The 20,691-nt window shown below is 39.7% G+C and overlaps 1 protein-coding gene across 1 annotated transcript in view; it reads right to left on the reverse strand.

Moving 5' to 3' along the window:
* Positions 1 to 12,239: 12,239 nt before the first annotated feature.
* Positions 12,240 to 20,691, reverse strand: part of pcca (propionyl-CoA carboxylase subunit alpha) — a 24,125-nt gene continuing 15,673 nt past the window's right edge. The window contains exons 13-23 of the mRNA XM_053332996.1: positions 19,026 to 19,169; positions 18,126 to 18,200; positions 17,845 to 17,913; positions 17,648 to 17,723; positions 17,350 to 17,563; positions 16,446 to 16,548; positions 16,180 to 16,278; positions 15,307 to 15,360; positions 14,907 to 15,047; positions 13,440 to 13,517; positions 12,240 to 13,145 (exon numbers count right to left, since the gene is read on the reverse strand). Of these exons, the coding sequence (XP_053188971.1) occupies positions 13,077 to 13,145; positions 13,440 to 13,517; positions 14,907 to 15,047; positions 15,307 to 15,360; positions 16,180 to 16,278; positions 16,446 to 16,548; positions 17,350 to 17,563; positions 17,648 to 17,723; positions 17,845 to 17,913; positions 18,126 to 18,200; positions 19,026 to 19,169 (1,122 nt within the window). The 3' untranslated portion in view covers positions 12,240 to 13,076. The remainder of the gene's footprint in view (positions 13,146 to 13,439; positions 13,518 to 14,906; positions 15,048 to 15,306; positions 15,361 to 16,179; positions 16,279 to 16,445; positions 16,549 to 17,349; positions 17,564 to 17,647; positions 17,724 to 17,844; positions 17,914 to 18,125; positions 18,201 to 19,025; positions 19,170 to 20,691) is intronic.

The raw sequence follows: 20,691 nt of genomic DNA on the forward strand, positions 1-20,691 counted from the left end.
TTGATTATTAGAGTAATATTACACTGATTGCTCATTGAAGATTGCTAGTATTAATAGAGTAGTGTAAGCGTAAGTTCTTATCACGACAATGTTTAATTTTCACTTATGGTCACTTTTAGCAGATGTTTGTTAGCAGCTAAGGTTAATTTGGATACTTATGTTGTCTTGTATTATGTCCCTGTAGCAGTGATATTAGGTTTATTCTTTTATGGAAGCTCAGAAGCTTCCAAGGGGGGAATATGTAGTGTATTTTCTGCTACAGATCTATGTATTTCTATTAGTGTAGTTCTAAGCTAAAAGTTCTGTGTCTATGTGTAGGCCTTAAAGTATAGTTTATATAATAGTCAGTGTCTTCATGTGAAATCTGGTTCCATCCAGTATAATGGTCATTAATATCTAGAAGTTGTCACATGGTAAAGGCATTGGAATTTGGAATATAAACAAGCATAGATTGTGTCCTTTTATGGATGAAAAGCAGAGCACTCATGTTTAAGATGATGTATACATTTGTGGGGTGTAACTTCAGTATAAAAAGATTGGGCAAACCGAGAGCACACGGAGACAGAGACAGAATGAGGCTCCATTGGACAGGGACACTTCAGCCTCAAATTGATCCAGGTCTGTCTCCACTGACCTAGGCAGGGTTCTAATTGATAATTGGTAATAAAGAAAACTAAAAGGAACTTCGACTTGGTCGTTAATCCAGTCTTACTCACTCGGAGGGTGATCAAGTTCACCACACCCTGCAGGCACATGTGCAATTGCACACTTTGAGCAGAGTCTGTCAGTCGCCAAAACCTGACAGGAGTGACTCCTGAGTGAAAATAGATATACGCAAGTTCTTCACAACCAAAACAACTCCAGTTTCGCCGGATTCAAGTTCCAGCGGCATTGTTGCTGCCACCGAAGCTGCCCCTGCTGCTCCGGGCCCGCCAGTCCTGCCTCGCTCTCCGACCAGCCACCACATCTTGACCCCGGTCGGCACCGCAGCTGTCGCCGCTGGCAATCCCTGTGAAACAACCTCTGATGGGGGTCAACTTCCCAGCGATCTAGGAGATAAAAGTGTGGGGCCCAAACAGCCAGTGCTTCCCGTTTTCCCAAGACACGAAATTGGAAATAGAAATCGTTGCTTTTCTGCTTTCTTCTATAACAAGCATCCATGGCTGGAGTACTCCGTTTCAAGGGACGCAGTGTTTTGTTTTTGTTGCCGCCACTTTTCCACGGAGATTGGAGAGGAAGACGCACTAGCTAAACAAGGCGTAAACTAACTGAGAGGCTGATAAGGCATAGCTCTAGTGAAAAACACAAGGCCTGCATGAGACTGTGGGACGGCTACAAGGAAACTGAAAAACATGGATCTGTCAGAGTTCACTTGTCCACCTGTCACCAGAACACGGTGGATAAAAACAGGGAGTATTTGACAAAGGTGGTGGATGTCGTTAATCTGCTGTCTCAACTGGGCCTCCCTTTCCATCGGGAAATACAAAGGAGAAAAAAGGTAATACAAGAAAATAAAAATGAAAAAAAGCACACAAATACAGTTGATACAGAAGCAGATGCAAGCAAGCCGGATGATGGTGAAACAAATGGAAACTTTTTGAGTTTGTGCGACTTCCTCGGCAAGTATGACCCAAGTTTTACGCAAAATGCATGATGAGAAGTACTTTAATTGTACAAGTTCAGATTTTCAAAATAAGGTCATCTCTTTGTGTGCAGAGCTAGTCAGAGAGGAAATAGCAAATGCAGTGCGTGAGACTGTTTTTTTTACAGTTATCGCGGATGAGGCCAAATCATCAAAGTCTGTGTGTATCCGATATGCAGAAAAGCTACAGGTTAAAGAGCAATTAATTTGCTTCATTGACTGCTCTGCCTCCCGAGATGCTGCTGGGATTGTTGGGGGTATCAAGAAGGGGTTGGAGTCAATTGGACTGCAGGACGTCCCAATAGTCGCACAGTCGTATGATGGGGCCTCAGTTATGTCTGAGCACTTAACTGGAGTGCAACAGCGAATAAAGGAAGATTATCCCTTTGCCATCTACATACACTGCATGGCCCATAAACTTAACCTGGTCCTGGTAGAATCATGTACAGTCAACAGAGACATCAAAATGACGCTGAATGTGGTTGACAAGCTGTACTCCGTGTTTTCTTAACCAAGCAACCACCACAGGTTTCTGGCGATGCAGAAAGCACTCCAAATGAAGCCAAAGGATATTGGGCAGCCCAGTGACACGTGTTGGGCGAGCAAATGGAGATGCGTCTATGCTGTAAAATCACAATATGTGGCTATCATACGCTGTCTGAAGGAGATGATGGATGAAGGAGAGAAATGGTCAGTGGAAGCAAGCGGGTTGCATAATCATATGATCACACCTGGCTTCATCGCCTGCCTCATTATCCTTGAGGACCTACTGCGGGTTGTGCACGTTGTCCACAAGAAGATGCAGTCCAAATCCGCAACACTTGCAGATGCTGCCTCCACGATAAAAAGTCTGAAAGCACACTTGAGGGAACGCAGAGGAGAGGAGGAAGGTTGGCAAGACTTGGCAGACAGTTTGGCGAGGACGTCGGCATGCCAGTTGCCACTGCAGAAAGCAACCCCTCCACCAGCGCAAAGCGAAAGAGAAGTTCAAGACCCCCTTTGTCGCTTTATGCAGTGGGGGCCACACTTGGGCAGCGCCGACAAGATGAAAGGGATGAGGAAGATGGACAATCTGAGGCTCACGCTGTCTACTGCCATTTATTTCTCCCTGTGCTGGACAATATGATGGCCGAGTTGGACAGGCGTTTTTCAGATCAAGCCATGGACCTTGCAGCGGCATGTGATGCTGTGATCAAGTGCGATAAGAAAGGCATCGAACCACTTCTGACTACATATGCAAGCCTCAAGATAGTCCATCCACAGCTGGTGACAGCAGAAATGGACCTGATAAAATCTGCTGTCCAATCTCCCATTACCCTGAAGGACCTGCAAAAAGAAGTGAGCAAGGAGAGCTATCCAAACTTTTTCCCATTACTCCAGCTCGCACTGCCAATTGGATCAGCAACATCAGCAGAGAAGTTTCTCGGCAATGAGGAGGATCAGAAACTGGCTGAGATCTACAATGATCCAGGAGAGATTTTCTGATCTGGCCCTGCTGCACATTGAGGGAGATTTGACTGCAAAACTGTCAGTTGAGAAGATAGTGGACATCTATGCCAGCCAGAAAAAGAGGCGCCTGATGCTGCACTAGGTAAGCCATTCATTCAAATAATTTCATTGAGTTTAAATGCGTAATTGCGCAGCATTTGGAGTAGCCTACTGCATTCAGCTCTTTACAGTTGTATCATGCTTGTGAAATCTCTGTCATACAGCGTTTATGTAAGCTGTAATTATTTATTTCTTGTATAAGAGAAAATGTGTAATTCCGAAAGAGTATTGTTTTGCCTATTTTGACACATTGTGTCATTTGTGTCTTCTTGCAGATCATGCGGACTGAGGTTGAAAACGGAAGGAAAGGCCTCGATCAACTTGTGGGGCTGTATCATCTTTACAAACACGCCTTTGCAAAGCCTGACTCCAAGAAATTAACCATTTTGATGTTCAGATAGATTGCCTAACTTTGTGTTTCAGTTGTTGGGTGTGTGGTTTTGGCTAATGCCAGGTTTAATAATAGGCTGATGCAGTTATTTGCTTGTTGACTAAATTACATTGTAGCTTTTAATTAATTACGCTGTATATAGTTTTGTGTGAATGTTATTGCATTGTATTTTTAATTCATGATTTGCACATATAGGCTATACTGACTTGTTTACTAAATTACAGCACACTTGAATTACCATTAGCCTATTTGTTTATTTTGTGTGAATGCTATTGCATATGATTTCGGGCTTTCTGAATGTAATTATTATTTGCCTGTTTTTATTGAATGGATCCTGTAATGTATTGGTGGAGATATAATGTTTCGATCACTGTTTGAGAACTTTGTTGATTTTTCGTTTTGTTATTTAAGTTCATTTAGAAATATGTTACCTTGAAGCAACAGCTGCGCCCGCGGCTTTTAATGTGGAAAAGCTGTCTCTTCAGCTGTGTCGTTTCAGTCTCAGACAATCCCATAAACTGAACAATAAATGAATCAATAATCAACATCAAATATTATATTTATATATATATATATATATATAAATATGATATAATTAGAGACACAGTAGAATATTTGAAAATAACAAAACAGAAAGGAATTCTGATATCTTTGGACTTTAATAAAGCTTTTGACAGAGTTGAACACAAATTCATGTTTAGTGTTTTAGAAAGGTTGGGTTCTGGAGAACAAATGATGAAATGGTTAAAATTATTGTACAGTACATCAACAGGTAAGGTAAAAGTGAATGGGATAATTACTGATGAGTTTAAGTTCAGATCAGTCAGACAAGGGTGTCTGATGTCTCTAACCCTAACCCCAACCCCAACCCCTAACCCTACCATCGTTCACCTTGAGCTCCATCTGTAGGCACCTCTTCCACGTCACCCCTCCCTATGATTTCCGTCATGTACTTTGTGTAGTCCCTTTTGTATTTCTCATCCCTGCTGAACTTCCGCTGTAGATGACTGAGCCTGATTTCAGCAAGTCTTTTGTTATCGGGTAGGGATGGCTGTTTTTTAAAAGGAAGAGGCATCTCATAATGTCCCTGGGCATCTTTCTTCATACCATCTTTGAGTTTGCTCAAGAACATAAGATCCTCTTGTGAGACAGTTTTGTCATCTCCTTTGGTGTCTTTAAAGTCTGCCTCCAGGACGCTTATCACATCCATTGGCGTTTACTGTGACTCTGTGACACAGGCTAGTTTGTCTTTCATTAAGGTCAGGTGTAGAGCAGCCCGCAATGCTCCAACCTAAGTCTGTAAGTACAGCGTAGGGCTCATTGTCCATTCCATCAATCATTTGTCTGGGTTTTATAGCTCTGGGACAGTTATACCCAATGAGGAGTCCCACATCACAGCTCAGGAGAGGTGGCATCTGATCTGCGATTGCTGCTAAGTTGTTTCGCTGTTTGATGGGTAGGTATGTGATCACGGTTCATGGGGATGTAGTCTTTTGTGTGTGAAGGAGGAAGGTCGATGTAAACGCCAAAATTATAGCCTCTGACCCAGAGTCCATCTACTCTTTCACTTTTCATTATCATGCTCTCTCCCATCATAGTAGTGAGTTTCAGTTGCACAGGGAAAGTGTTTGGTTGTAATTCACCACTTACTTCTCTCTCAATGAAGGTGCTGTCGCTCTGGGTGTCTAACAGTGCATAGGTGAGCTGCTCTTTGGATGGCTGTGTGGCAGAGGGACGATCATGGATGGACCCTCTTTAGTGACACAGAGTGGGATAGCTGTCACAATTTCATTTGCACAGTTTGAAGCTGCGTTCACATCAGCTGTAGATTTCTTTCTCTCCATGACTACAGGTCTGTCTTTCTCCTCCATGCCTTTTGTAATTTTCATCATGTAGACAGGTGGGATGCCTTCCCTTACATAGATCACAAGTGTGACGGTGACAACATTCTTTGGTGCTGTGACCTGGTTTGACACATCCATAACACAGCTTATTGTCTTTTATGAATGTTCGTCGTTCCTCAAGGGACTTTTCCTTGAAATTTGTGCACTTGGACAGTTGATGCTTGTTGTCTTTGCACCACATGTAGAGAGGTTTTTCTTTTCCATTGTTTGACCTTAAGTTTTCAGTGTTTGCATTTGTTTGAGTGCTTAAAACGCTTACTTTACTTCCCTTTATTTCATTTGTGCTTCTTTTGACATAGAATGAGCTAGATGAGTGCAGAGCATGCAGGGAAGTGACTGGGTTACATGCTATCTCTGCTTCTACTGACACAAAATTGGCAAAATCCTCAAAGGTGGGGAAGTCTCTACCTTCTATGAGGGCCATTGAGACCTGACGGTTCCAGCGGGCTGCTTGCCAATCTGGAACTTTCTGTGTCAGCTTTTGGTTCTCTTCGCAATCATTCAATATTTCTAAACCTTTCACATGAGGCATGGCTTGGTGACAGGCATTTAGGAAATCAGAGAAGGCCCTTAATCCTTCAGCATCTTTGGCCTGTACTTTTGGCCATTTTGACAGCTTGTCCCTGAAGGCCCTTTGGATGACAAATGGCTGCCCGCAGCGTTGGTTGAGCTAATTCCATGCATCTCTGTATGCTTCATACACAGATGCATGGAATAAGCCATGACTGTTGTTTCAGAGAAGTGACTGCAAGCTGACTGAGAAGCAGTCCCATAAATGGAGTGGGCATAGTCATGAGTATATAGCTCATGTAGTTTGCGCTTTTCACGCTGTGCATCAAAGTCATCGTCTATTCTGGATAAACGTTCATTGATTATTTTCATAATGTCTTTGGTGACTGCCTCACAGGCATCTATTTTGCGTCTTAGATCAGTGGATGGTGTGGCACCCTGTCTTATCTCATTGTGAACTTTTATGATGTCATCTTTTCCCTTTTCAATGATGTCTGCCATATTAGCCAGTTCCATATCTGATGCGTTTTTCTTTAAGTTTTCTTTGGTTGATCTGATTTGAACTTTCCATTGTTCATAAAGACTAAGCAGTCTCCTTTCTTTTTTACTCTGTTCCTCCTTTTGATATGCGAGAAATTTCTCTGTGGGTACACTTTTGTGATCTGAATGACATAATGTCTTTAATTCTTCAGTGTCATCCATTTCGTATTGAAGCTCAACTAGTTGTTTTCTTTTGGTTTCAGTTAGCTCCTTTAATTCCTGCCTTGACAAGCCGCCTTCATCCCCTTGATTTAGTAAGCCTCTACTTTCTTCAATTTCTGCCTGTAGTTTATTTATCTGTTCCTTTAAGGCATCCCTTTTGACTGTAGTTGTATTCCTTGCCGTTCATAGACCATCACTTTACCATATATGATGCTGCAGCGCTGCTCTGTGCCTTGCCGTGCCTTTTGATCGTTGAGTTCACAGGCAGAGTGGTGTTGCATATGGTAAAGTTGTCACTGGTCCCTTGCTGGGTGAAGTTCTCACTGTAGCATACTCTCCAAAAGATTGTAAGACTCGACTGATGGTTTCAACATTTATTGCGGTCCACAAAACCATCTCCATAAACCAACGTGAGAACTGACAAAATAAAGAAAACAAAGCAGTCACCACTTCTGTCCATAATAAATAGCTAATGATCACAGTATTTCCTCATACAACTCAGCCAAGCAATACACTGCTAATTCACTAGACAGGCGGGAAAAGAGTTAGCATGTTTTCGATGAAATAATAACAATCAAATAACCACTGTAAGTATGACACACACCAACCTTGTGCCTCCTCGGGGGGTTGCCAAATACACTAAGCCTTTGATATTCATATCCTTAAGTTGCCGTTTCTGCTTTTGCCTTATTTTCCTTTAGTTACCTTAACCTTTTTATTTTTAACAAGCACAAAAACAAAATGGGTTTGCTACAGCCTATATTAGTGCATTTGGAGAAAAACTGAAACTGAGCAAATGGTCCAGTTACATGATAGCAGACAAGTTTTAAAATATTTACAGTTATGGTCAGATCTACCATACTGGAAATCTGGGTAAGTAAGTGCCCAGGGGTCCTTGAGCAGAAAAGGGCCATTTCTGGTCAGGCTTTACAGAAATGTTGATAATTATTGTCACAGTAGTATGTCCAAAACAACATATGGAGTTACAAGCTTTCCACATGACAGCAGCAAAGGTCCTTTGAACCAGGGACTCTGCCATTATGTGACATGCCCTTTAACCACTCAACTACCCAAGCACCCCCACTCATGTGTTTTTAATAGTATTCGGCAACAATGGAGGTCTATGGCAAAGAGGAATAAGATATATCAGACTTTGGAAACACACACAATAGTTGTCAGTAGATCAGTTCACTGTTGGTTTGGCTCTGTTTCAAAAGAAGAATAAGAACAATATAGATAATTGCCAGCCTGATCCTCTAAGGATTTATTACCCTGTTATAGCTACTTGTTCCTGATTGATAAAACTCACTAGAAGCTAATGATCCAATTACAAGCCGCAGGTAATTAGCAGAGGCCTGCTTTCCACAGAGTGACTCAGTTATAGAATGTGGTGTCCAAGCTCCAGTTAACCTTCCAGTGGAATATTTAATGTGTTCAGCATTTAATGTCTTTCCTGAGAGGATTAATCCTGCAAAATATGAGTGTGTGACCAAAAAATAAGTGACCTATTTCTGCTGCATTTAGTGCCAGCTACAGTCTCTGTGTGAGAATAGTTAGGTCATTCATTTGTACTTCTCTGTGTTGCGTTACTATGTGTGTACTCCCAATATGAAACATTAGAGTACACCCCTAAATATGTTGAGCTGCATGAATGTAGTCATGCTTCATTTGTCCTAATAAGGTCCAGTTGTTAAAAACCTTGCCAGCAGAGGGCACTGTCAACATTTGTCTGCACAGCCAATTGCAAAGCCAGTCTTTAGCATTTGCAATGGACATGATGGCGCCTGTATCGCTGTCTTCTGGTGTAAACAGGTATATTATAATATCCAATTTCACCTTGTCTCATGTTTATTGTCTCAAATTAATGTATAATGTGCAAGTTTAAATGAGCTAGTTTTGCTTTAGACTGACATATCTTCTATTTCTCCTCTCCTGTTTTTTCCAGACCATATTTGGAGGACCCAGGAGTGAATACAACTGCATGAAAACCATCTAGTTCTTTTCAACAATCTGTAACAAACATCACATACTGACATACTGCTAATCAAGAGTCATATTTCCTTCCATAACAAAACATCTTGTTACAGAGCTGAAGACTAAAGGAACTCAACTTTATTTGAGCTCTCATGTGTTACTATACATGTGACATCCTGAATATTATACAAAGATACGCAATAAAGAGAAAAGGATTCAGAGAAGCAAAAAGGGAAAAAGTTGACCAATGAATCATCACATGTTGGAATAACATTTTTTACAGCTCTCATGACGGCAGGTGGTAAAACAGACACAGTAACATAACATACAGTAGAAAAAAAGAAACATGTTGGTGTGGTATGGGTAATGTAGTCAGAAGGTCATCACAGCTGGGATAGTTGAAGTGTAGTTTACAGAATTTACACTCCTGAAACAACAAGACAGAACAAGTTTAGAAGAAGATTAATTGGAACCCCCCCAAAAAACCTCTTGTTCTTGCAAACAAGGTAACTTTAATTACAGTTCTCTTCACTGATATAGCTGAAATAAAATATATCAAATTTTGCATGCATAAAACTCATATTTTGTAAATGTCAAGGCTAATTCAAAGTCAGTGTATACAAGATTGGATTAACCTAATTTCTTGGATTTCCTTTTCATGTATTTTTTCAACACTGATAAAGCAAATACTTACTTGTTGTGTATGACAAACTGAAGTCAGAATGGAACTTCTAGGATAATGCCTGATCTCAGTTTAGACTATCTGTTACTTGTTAAAGCTGCTCTAATCAATATTTAACAATAACAATAGATCTAATTACTATGTATAATGGGTCCACAGAGAATTATCACCAACTCTGCATCTCTATGAAGCATGTTTAATTACTTAACAGGCAATTGCTGACAAGTTACCATCAACTTGAAAGGTAATGTCAGTGTTTTATATAGTTTAGTTCTGCTCACCCCAAATGGTCAAAAAAGGTAATGCAGGTTAATAAAAGAAATGTTTTTCACTACTTCAAATTTTCAACCTAAAGACACCATATACCCTTTAAAAATGTTTTGTTAAATTCGCTGTGGCACGTCACCTCCCTCCAAACACTTCTTCCTGGACTGGTGAATCTTGAGGCCTCGGCTGTTCAATTCCAACCACCCTAACCCTAACCCTTACCTTACCCCCCTTTTTTTTAACTGCCCCCAGCTTCTCTCCTTCTCTCCTTTTTTTCTCTTCCACACATGACATTACATATGCAGGTGCCCCATAATTTTATATTTTTATATTACCTTGCATTACCCACCCATTTCTATTCACCCACATATACTCATAATATTATCTATTATCTATCATATTTATATAATACATTCAATTATATATTTATTTTTTGGTTTAATGGTTTTATCACACAACACATCCTTACAACTATCCTTTTAACCTATAACCCTTGTTTTAAAAGGAGATAAACATACAGAGCTTATTTACCGATTTTATGGTTTTTAGATTTTGTCAGGAGGCACATGGTGGGTGGGTGGCTATGCTGGCTGCTCCCCTGAGTGTGGGAGACCTGGGGCTGGCGGCTCTGGGATTTGAACCCTGCTCCCCTGGATGATAGTTGGTGCAGGTACACCTGTACCACAGACACATTCACTCATGGGAGAAGAGGAGAAGCAGAGCCTGTCAAAGGAGATCTGAAACACAATCCTGGCTCACACCAAACAAAGATTCTCCTTCACCGACCACCTTGTAAGTGCCACACTTCTACAGGCAGAGATGTTTGAGCAGCACTGCCATACATTTCCTGTCGTGGCTGAATGCCACGGTGAGGGCATATCCCATGCTGAACAAGGCAAAGCTCAGGACAGAACTGTCTCTCATCTATGAGAATCCAGAATTCGAGGGCTGCTGTGGTGCTCTGGCACTGTAACAGGTTCTGCAGAGATACAACCTCCAGGAGACATTTTCTGAGACTGTGGCTCTGTTGAACATTCTCATAACCACTCCCATGACAACGGCTGAAGCTGAGCGGTGCTTCTCAACGTTGAAGAGAATCAAGACGTTCCTGCGCAATGCAATGGGCCAGGAACTTCTGAATGCACTGGCCATGCTCTCTGGAGCTGGAGAGGGAGCTAGTCAAGAACATGCCTGATTTCAATGAGAGGGTTATTGATCACTTTGCTGCTTTGAAAGAGAGACGAGCAAAATTTCAGTACAAGTAATGTAGTGTATTGACACTCTCATTCTTAGTCTCTGTCTCTCTCTCTGTCATACACACACACACACACACACACACAGAATCCATTAACTGTTGATGTTGGTTTCATTCAAATGCTGCTTCTGAATCTGTTTATTTTTGTTCATGTTCATTTTTGCAAATCTATACAATTGGCCAGAGATTATATTTGTATTTATAGTTCACTGTTGAATTTGTGCACTTTCATTTGCACTTAAAGATAATTAAGCTGCACAAAATCTTTAAAATGTTGCTTCTGATATGTCAATCTGTACATTTCCTGTATTTCCTGTTTGTTTCTGCAAATACAGAGTATTGTTTGTGCAATGTTGAGCAATTTGAATGCACTTACCTTTATTTGGATTTATATAAACTATTTGTAATTTAAAAAACTACTTTAAAGAACTGTAAATAAATACTTTTAATGTTTTTGTCCGTCCATGTTCAAAGATATTTGAAGGTAAACTGATTCACAGTTTATCTCTGTTGATCTTCATTTGTGGAGCCAAGATCATTTTATTCATTGAAGACTGCTGGATGTAGCCGTTACATTTGGTATTGCTATGTAAGTTGACCAGAAAATAACAAGAGCAATTGTCTTGCTGCCTATTAATTTTCCTATTGAACGGGTCACCTTAGTCATCATCAGAACAGTTGAGAAATTTGTCAGGAGCCGCCACTATTCGCTGAGTTCACTGAAGTGTCACCTGTCAATCAAAGTCACCACCTCTGCTAACTCAGCTGCTAGCTAGGCTACTAGCTCAGCTAACTAGCAAACTGTAGACTGTAGTAGTAGTATGCGCTGAATGTATTTATACCTCTACAGCAGCAGGGCGCGTTTATGCTAACGCAATAGTGATTTTCAGACCCACCCACTAAACCCTGAACACAGAAATCTTGAAACACAGTTTATGAAGCCTAGCTCCACAATTCAAATCTAAATAGTTGAAATGCTTTTTACACTTTTTTTAGAAATACATTTATGACCTATTTAATGTGTTGAGAAGAAAATGTCCGAATTCACTTTAGACGGCCTTTAAGTAGACAGAAACTATCTTGTTTGGATCTAAGCTAGACTGTGGGTATAAGGTAGTATGCATTTATCATGTAACCCACATAGTGTACTGTACAGTATATATCTGAATGTACAGTACTGTGACATGCTCACTATCATTATGCTTCTTAAGGTTTGTCTCTTAACGAATGATGCTTACTTGTGTACTCTAGTCTACATTTAAAAGATGTAAACACGCTCATCAGCACCATTCACTCTCCATCAGTCATACTGTGATATGTTGTTTCTGATGTAGCTGGACAGCAGCTCAGTCAGACAAAAAGTGTGGAAAAGAAAAACTTTATTTACTTTGAAATTATCAGATCAACCAAATGACAATTACAGCTATTTGCCTTAAGTGCTATCAAGCTATGCAAATAGTTTTGGTTTTCTCTGATCAGGTTTTGAGAGGTCTGTTCTTCAGGTGTCTGCCTCCCCTACAATACAGTACAGTACTGGTGAGAGGGAATTTGCTTTTGGTGTTAAAATCATTGAAAAATGTAATGATGCTTATAAAACTAAGGTAATTTATTAACCAAAGGTCCACACACTTCCAGCAGATAATTCCTATGGAGAAATGTAGCTATAACTGAGCCAGTTTATTGATTTTATGACTCTTCTATACTCTACTGCCACTCTTCTTCATCATCATCATCATCATCATCATCATCATCATCATCATCATCATCATCTTATTAATGACACTATTCAGCAGACGTTACATAGCATGGCTTTCAAACTCTGACACATAAACCAAAACAATCTGCAAGGTTACACAGTACTAAGGAGTTAATGTGAACATGAGTTTTTTGTGATGTGAACCAAACCTTTGACAAAAACAAAGTCAGATCAGGAAAATACACAAAACAGAGGCAGAATGGAAAGATTCATAGGAGGTTTTCTTTCAACCCAGGAACGTGAAGGAGTCTGATGAGGAGGAAACAGAGTACCACAGCTCATACAGCTTAGCTCTGAGTCACTATCAGGGGAAAAGAAAACTCTACTGGGGGGGGGGGTTGATAAATCAACATCAGTGAAAGTCTTTTTGCCTCTAAGGATGTTCCTGTGTGGACAGGACTAAGGCACATCCAGGTGCTGATGTCACATCAAAAGTTGTCTTTTTTTATTCCAGCTCTACTAGCAGGTCTCCTTCTCCCACTGTCTCTCCTGGTTTACAGTGGACACTCTTAACCTGGAGGGCAGAACAGGAAACAAACACACACACTTAATAAAAGGACACAAACTGAAAGGTTATGCTCTATTATTTTGTGGTTAAATAAATATAGTTATTTAAAAAACTGCATCTAATCTTCCTCCATGATTAATTATCAATGTGCTAACACTGAGTGAACCAGTTGTTATTCTGTGGACTGAGTGCTGCTTCTTTATAGTTTATAAGTAGCATTTTTTCTGATCATTTAGCAATTTATCAAGCAGGTACTGTTAGTTACTGATGATAATAACTGGCAGGATTATTCACTGTTACCTTTGCTGTCTTGGCAGCAGTCATACTGTTCTGCATCTTCATGGCTTCAATCACACAGATCTCCTGCCCCTCTGCAACCTACACACACACACACACACACACACACACACACACACACACAGAATGACAACAACCCCACCACTTAGAAAACGAATAAAGGCAGCGCTCATGTTACTAAAAGCTCTGATCCCAAACATGTTCGTTGTTGACAAAGATAAAAGTAACACAGGAAATAAAAGGGAGGGAGGAAGGAAAGGAAAGGAAATGAGGAAGGTGGGAGGAAAGAAGGAAAGAGGGAGGGAGGAAGGACAGACAGAAGGAACGAAGAAAGGAGGGAAAGAATGAACAGTCGAACCAGACGGGGTCAATTTGACCCGGGAGGACGACACAAAGGTTAAAGCAGTGGTCTGGACATTTATGTGTACATTGCAAATAGGCATGGGCCGGTATGAGATTCTGACGGTATGATAACCTTAGGTAAAAATATCACGGTTTCACGGTATTATGATTACAACTATAAAATGTGATATTTTGAAATGTGAAATTTTTATTTTTAAACATAGGCTATATAGAACATGATGGAACATTAGCAAATATGTATTTAAAATAAATAATAATAAAAAATAACTGAATTCTTTCTAAATAAAAAATAATTAAAAAAAATAAGTGCAGTCCTTAATGCAGTCCTTAAACTGAGGCTAAACCTGCAACTCAAGTCACGAGATAGCCTAAATTAATTATTTTTTGTGAAAAAAACAACACAAAATGCAAATAAATGTAATCACTTAACCTGTGGCTCAAGATCAGAACATAAATAATTGAAAAAAGTAAAAACACCTCTAAGATAAATATAAATAAATGCAGGCAGGAGCTTAAAACTGAATCTCAACAGTTTTTGGAGACTTGTTCACTATCATATTGGATGTATTGCCTCCTCGGGCTGTCACTGTCCACAGCACGTTTTACATGTTGGGACCTTCCTCCTCCAAGCCACGGCCGCCTGTCTTTTTACGGTAGCCGAAGTATAAATACAGACAGCCGACTTGGTCCTTTTAGACGGGGGAGAATTCGGGGGGCTCGCCTCCTTCAGCCATCATACAGCCTGCAGAGCTACCTGCTTGTAACAGCAACCGGAGGTGCGCCGGAGGAGGGGTACTTTACGCTGCAGCTGCACACGACCTGAGGGACCTCCACTTTCTCTCTGACAAGACGTCACATAAAAAAAAAAACAAAAAAAAAACATACCGCAGGAACGGTATGACGGAACATTTGAGTGGTTTTGAAACCGTGACTTTTTCATACCGTATACCTTGAAACCGGTAACCGGCCCATGCCTAATTGCAAACAACTGCTAACAGCTAATTCAGCATACTTTCAATGGCAGCAGTTTGTCAACATGTAAACAAATATCATTCACCTCCTATTGTTCAGGCAGTAAGTAAGAACTGTTGTTAATAAATGTGTTACCGTATCTCCAGGCTTTACAGACACAGCCACCACTGAGCCTGGCATGGGTGAACGCAGGATGCTGCTGGTGTCTTCTGGAACTTTCTCTGGCATGTAGGAGTTCAACTTTGCAGCCAACTTGGACAGAACCCGAAGCTTAAACTACACAGTATGAGAAACAACAAGGAAATGCATTATGATCAATGAAAAGCATCATTCTGCACTGTCAGATGTAAAGACAGAAAGTACACATAACACACAAAGTTATGGAGCATTTAATGGCTTTCACATGTAAGTAGTGCAATAAAACAAAGACATGAAAATGCTAGTAGTCTCTAGTGATCATGTGTAACAGAAACATGGGAATACTTTTTATGATCTGAGAGTGTCACCTGTGTGATGATGTAACTATAAACCTTACCGATGTGCCCAGGAACTGCAGAACTATCTCTCCTGAAGCATCTCTGGACAGACACTGAAACAAAACACAACTTTTTTTTTTCTTTCTCAATTTAAACCTGTGCAATAACAATCTCAACTCAGGTATGTTATCACTCAACATCAATATTACTTATTTACTTTTGTGCATAATGTTACTATGAGTTACTATATTTTTACTACTATTGTTTTTGTACTTATTATTTATTGTTCTTTATTCTTTTTATTGATGCTTTTTCTACTGTCCACTGTGCAGCTGTAATATTGTATATTTCACCATCATGGGACTAATAAAGGAATATCTTATCTTATCTTAAACTTGACTTTTACATGGATCACTTCAAAAGTTTAAGGTTAGGCAAGTCCTGATTAAGATAAAGATTAGGGTTAGGGTAACTCTCCAGAAAATGAATGTAAGTCCATGTAATGTCCCCAAAAGTGACCATGGTAGTGTGTGTGAGTGTGTGTGTGTGTGTGTGTGTGTGTGTGTGTGTGTGTGTGTGTGTGTGTGCTGTATGTGTGTTTGCAGTAGAAAGGGGCACAGAGTACAAGATGCACACTCCTGTGATGATTTACTTAGTATGTACTCTGTACTCTTCACCCAGACTACACGGTCAGAAACAAAACTTACTGTTATCACAGAGGCAGGAGTAAACAGCTGTTCTAATCTAAATGTGGAACACATCAATAGCTTGGTATGATTCATTATTATATTATATTCATCATTATTATATATTTAAGCATAATTTCTTAAGGTGCCTCTGCTTTTCTATAGGACAGAAATCTTGCTCAGTGTTACTGTTTGACCATACTAGTACCCTGGATATGTGTGTGTGTGTGTGTGTGTGTGTGTTACCTGTAGCATCCTGTCAGTGCCATTGATGGTGAGTGGCAGCAGTGGGGAAGCAAGGTTCCACTGTCCACTCACCTTCACCTTTTCTCCATCTACCTCCACCTACAGAGACAAACAGATGATTTAATCAGCTTTTTTCTAATCATTCTAATGCTGTTCTCACCCAAACATACTTCAACTGTACAGACTGTTATTAGTATTTACACTATTGTTCTTCAAATCTTAATTACCATTATTGTGTGACATTTAATATGTGCTTCAATACTCACAGTATAAACATCTCCTGATTTTGTAACTTTGATGTCATGGCGTCGCTCTGCCAGCTCCACACACAGCTCCCAGCTGCTACATTTCACAGATGTAGAAGCCAACCTGAAAACACACACGGCTCAGTTTGTATTTTAAGGGGTCAAAGCATCAGAGCTTCTTCTAGAGTAACATCCACTTAAATAACACTGTATAGTAGGGTTGGACAATTATGTCAAAAATCAATCATGATTAATTGAAATTTTAACCTCAATTACGATTAATGAACGATTATCTCCACCCTTGATGAACAATTATGTATTTTCACAGTTTCTTTAGTTTAGTATTTTCCACTGCTGCCCTCACACATGAGTATCTTTAGGGAGTGAAAATAAAGATGTTTTGAGGTGTGATGCTGTGGTTTACTTGATTAAAACTATGAAAAGATCATGGTTTGGGTTCAAATGATCACTGGAGACAAGTTTTCAAATTCCTTAAAGTTATGCTTTTACTCATGGCAACAGTGAACACCACCATTAATTAACATGAGCAAGAATAAGTCGATTACAGTTTCTAAATGTTGGTTTACATTATTTTTTGATTAATTGCCCAGCCCGACTGCATAGCTGGCTGTATAGTTCCAAATGATTGTTGCAACAGTGTCACTTAAATGTGCTTAATGATGCCTGCATGTTTGTGGTTTCCAGCTGGTAAATTACAAAAATGCTTAGAAGCAAAAGTCTTCCAGACAACATGATCCATCATCACTCAGAACTGCAGAAGGAATTATGATGAACTCTAATGGTATAATACAACCAAATGGTAAAAATAAACAAACAGTCACCAGCTGCCTCCACTACCATTCATGTGTCATTAGTCTAGACCCCTGTAGCTTCCTACACTAATCATGGCTGCTGGTGTCCTCACCTCTGGTTGCCCAGGACCTTCTGTGAGCGGAGCTGAGCAGTGATGTAGAGAGCTGCTGCTGAAGCCAACAGCTCCCTGCGTTTGTCCGCCTCCAGCTGGTGACCCTTGAAGCCATCGGGATAAACTTCGGGCAGGAAGTTGGTGCTGATGTCACCAGAGATAAAGCGAGGGTGGGTGATGATTTCTCTCAGGAGTGGAATGTTGTGGGTCACACCTGAAGTGAAAATGACCACACTTCATTACGGGAAAAAACAACAAATGTCCATTTGAAAAGTGAGTGTGTGATGTGTTGGTGTACCTCTGATCACGTAGTTATCCAGAGCATCCTCCATCTTAGCAAGAGCTTCAGCTCGTGTAGCTCCATAAGTTACCAACTACAAGTAGATACCAGAGGAAAATACTGCAGATTGGAATGGTGGCATTCTGTCATCTATTTTCATCTTGAGACCACCTGCTGCTAAAAATAACACACAGTGTCTTTAAAACATCACTGACCTTAGAGATCATTGGGTCATAATAGATGCTGATGTCACTTCCTTCCTGGATGCCGCTGTCTACACGCACCTATCAGAGCAAAGGAGCAGAGGAGAAAATATTCATACTGGCAGGAAGCTTGTCAGTCACCTGGTTAAAGTGGATTGTGTGAGGAAAAAGAACAAAAAAATATATTTATTTTCTTTAAAATGTCAACAGTCTTATATGAAGTGAAGGCTCGTCTCTGATGCAGCTCTAATATGTTATATACTAATGACGTAGTGGAACACACACTAACTTACATTGCTGAGGTTGAGTGGCTCTTGGTATTGAGACAACCGTCCAATGGAGGGAAGACCGAAAGACTTGTAAGGGTCCTGATAGAATAAACAACAAAGGAACAGGTGGACATTCAGAAAACACTGGAACTTTAGAATGGTGGGTCAAACTTATTTTAGTCCAAGGCCACATACAGCCCAGTTTGATCTCAAGTAGGCCAGACCAGTAAAACCATTGTATAATAATGTACACAAATATATACTATATATATTAAAACTTTACTATAATAAACCATCTATTTACAAAATATATAAACAGAAATGTCTAAAGACAAATTAGTGCAATTTCAACAATATTATGTCTCCATTTTTTCAGATTATTTTGTACAGAAGCTGCTGTTTTGTTGCACAACCTTCAATATATAAATATTCGACAAGCCTCCTCCCTGTCCATTTTTAAAACTCGTCTTAAAACCCATTTTTATTCCTTGGCTTTCAACCCAGGATGAGACTCTGCTCCTGTTTTAGTGTTTTATGGTTTGTTTGTTTGTTCGTTTGTTTGTTTTAATTATTGTTTTTAATTTTTTTTAAATAGTTTTAATATAGTTTTTAAAAACAATAAAAAAGTATCTTAGTATTTATTTCCTGTTAATTGTTTTATGTTCCTGTGTTGTTTTATCTATTTGTGTACAGCACTTTGTTTCAGCTGTGGTTGTTTTAAAGTGCTATATAAATAAAGTTGAGTTGAGAATATAAATGATTTAAAATAAGATAACAATATGTATTCTGGTCAGAGTGCAAAAAAACCTATTAACTACACTCATTGACCACACCACACACACACACACACACACACACACACACACACACACACACACACACACACACACACACACACACACACACACACACACACACACACACCTCTGCGTAGACGCGGCTCTCAAAGGCCCAGCCGTTTATTGGAATATCTTCCTGTTTGTGCTGCAGTTTGTAACCCTTGGCAACCAGGATCATCTGCTCTACCAGGTCCAGACCAGTAATACACTCTGTGATTGGATGTTCCACCTGGGGTCAAAGAGACAAGAGAGAAGATAAAGATGAATCAGACACAGTTTGTTGTATGTCTCCATCTCTCTGTCTGTAAGAATTCAACTCAATCCCCAAAACACATACAGAAAAAAGAAAGAGTACAATGTGAATGATTTATCTATGAAAGCATCATGGCAGACAGCTAAACCATGACTCTGTTAGATCTTAGAATTGTAACAGTTGATTGTTTGAGGAGACACCACCTGGCCTTTCACATATGTTAAAGCTTTGTACATACAGAGCATATGTTAACATTTTAAAGCTCAACTTTTTCCTTTAACATAGAGAGCTTATTAAAGCTTATTAAATCAGTTCTGTAAGGGTGATCCAGTAGGTCTGTAGGTTAAGACCACATACTGTAACTGCTACTGTTTGTTTCTGGCCACTGCCCCTCCCTCTCTAACCATGTTTCCTGTCTGTCTATTTTTATTTATTTATTTAAACGTTTAGAAATCAGGGACAATGCACATTAATAAAATATTTTAACAAAATGTAAACATGCCAGAATTAGCCAAAAGGCAATTTTACATCTGCTGTCCCTGGACTGATGTTAAATAGTCACCCTAAAAGAATATAAGAAGATTTAGTTTTAGGCATACAAATAATACATAAAAAATTAGAAGACTAAATCTGAATAAAAGTAAAAGAAAAAAACAATACAAAAATCCATCCATACATACACAAGCTAACAAAGACTCAGTTCAAACAACAGACAGCTTGCTGACAGACAAAAACAAAAACAGCATTAAGCAGCAACACCAGACAAGCTAGCAGACCACAAGCAAGCGGGACATAGACAATAAAAACATTATAAAAAGCCATGCACAAAAAGCAACAAAAGTACTAGACAATTAATAAACTGACAGACAACATGACGGATGGCATCAGAAAGCACTGGCAGGCAGAGCAGCAAACGTGGAGGAATTTAAGCACTAAAATTTAATGTTGACAGCTTTGACCACTAATAAACCACTTTTTTAAAGAAAATTTAAAAGCAGCATAATTTGAAAGATTTCTAATGTGAGTTGGAATGGAGTTCCACTCACGAGCAGCCCTGATTGAAAATGCAGCCTGACTAAAAGCACTTTTTCTAAATGGGACAACACAATCTCCTCTAGCTGCACTCCGTGTAGATGTTGATGCCAGTTTTATAAACTGGCTCAATACAGGAGGAGCAAGTCCATGTATGATTTTGTACATAAGACAGGAGTGTGAATATTTAATCAGGTTTTCCCAGTGTAGCAGATACAGCATCAGTACGACTCAGAACATCATCTGTTTAGAGTCACCTTTGACCCTCAGATGAGTAAATTGGACCAGGTTTAATATAGAGACTGACAGGGTCTCTCTCTTGGACAAAGATCCATTAACATTCCATGGAGCAACCAAGAGTGACAAGAACTACATAAAAGTAACGAAAGACAGATTTTGGTCATAATTTATCGGAGAGACTTCTTCCATCAGATTAGAGTCACACAGGCCACGATCATAAACTAAG

The sequence above is a fragment of the Scomber japonicus genome, chromosome 14 (genome assembly GCF_027409825.1).
Source record: "Scomber japonicus isolate fScoJap1 chromosome 14, fScoJap1.pri, whole genome shotgun sequence".
Classification (NCBI taxonomy): domain Eukaryota; kingdom Metazoa; phylum Chordata; class Actinopteri; order Scombriformes; family Scombridae; genus Scomber; species Scomber japonicus.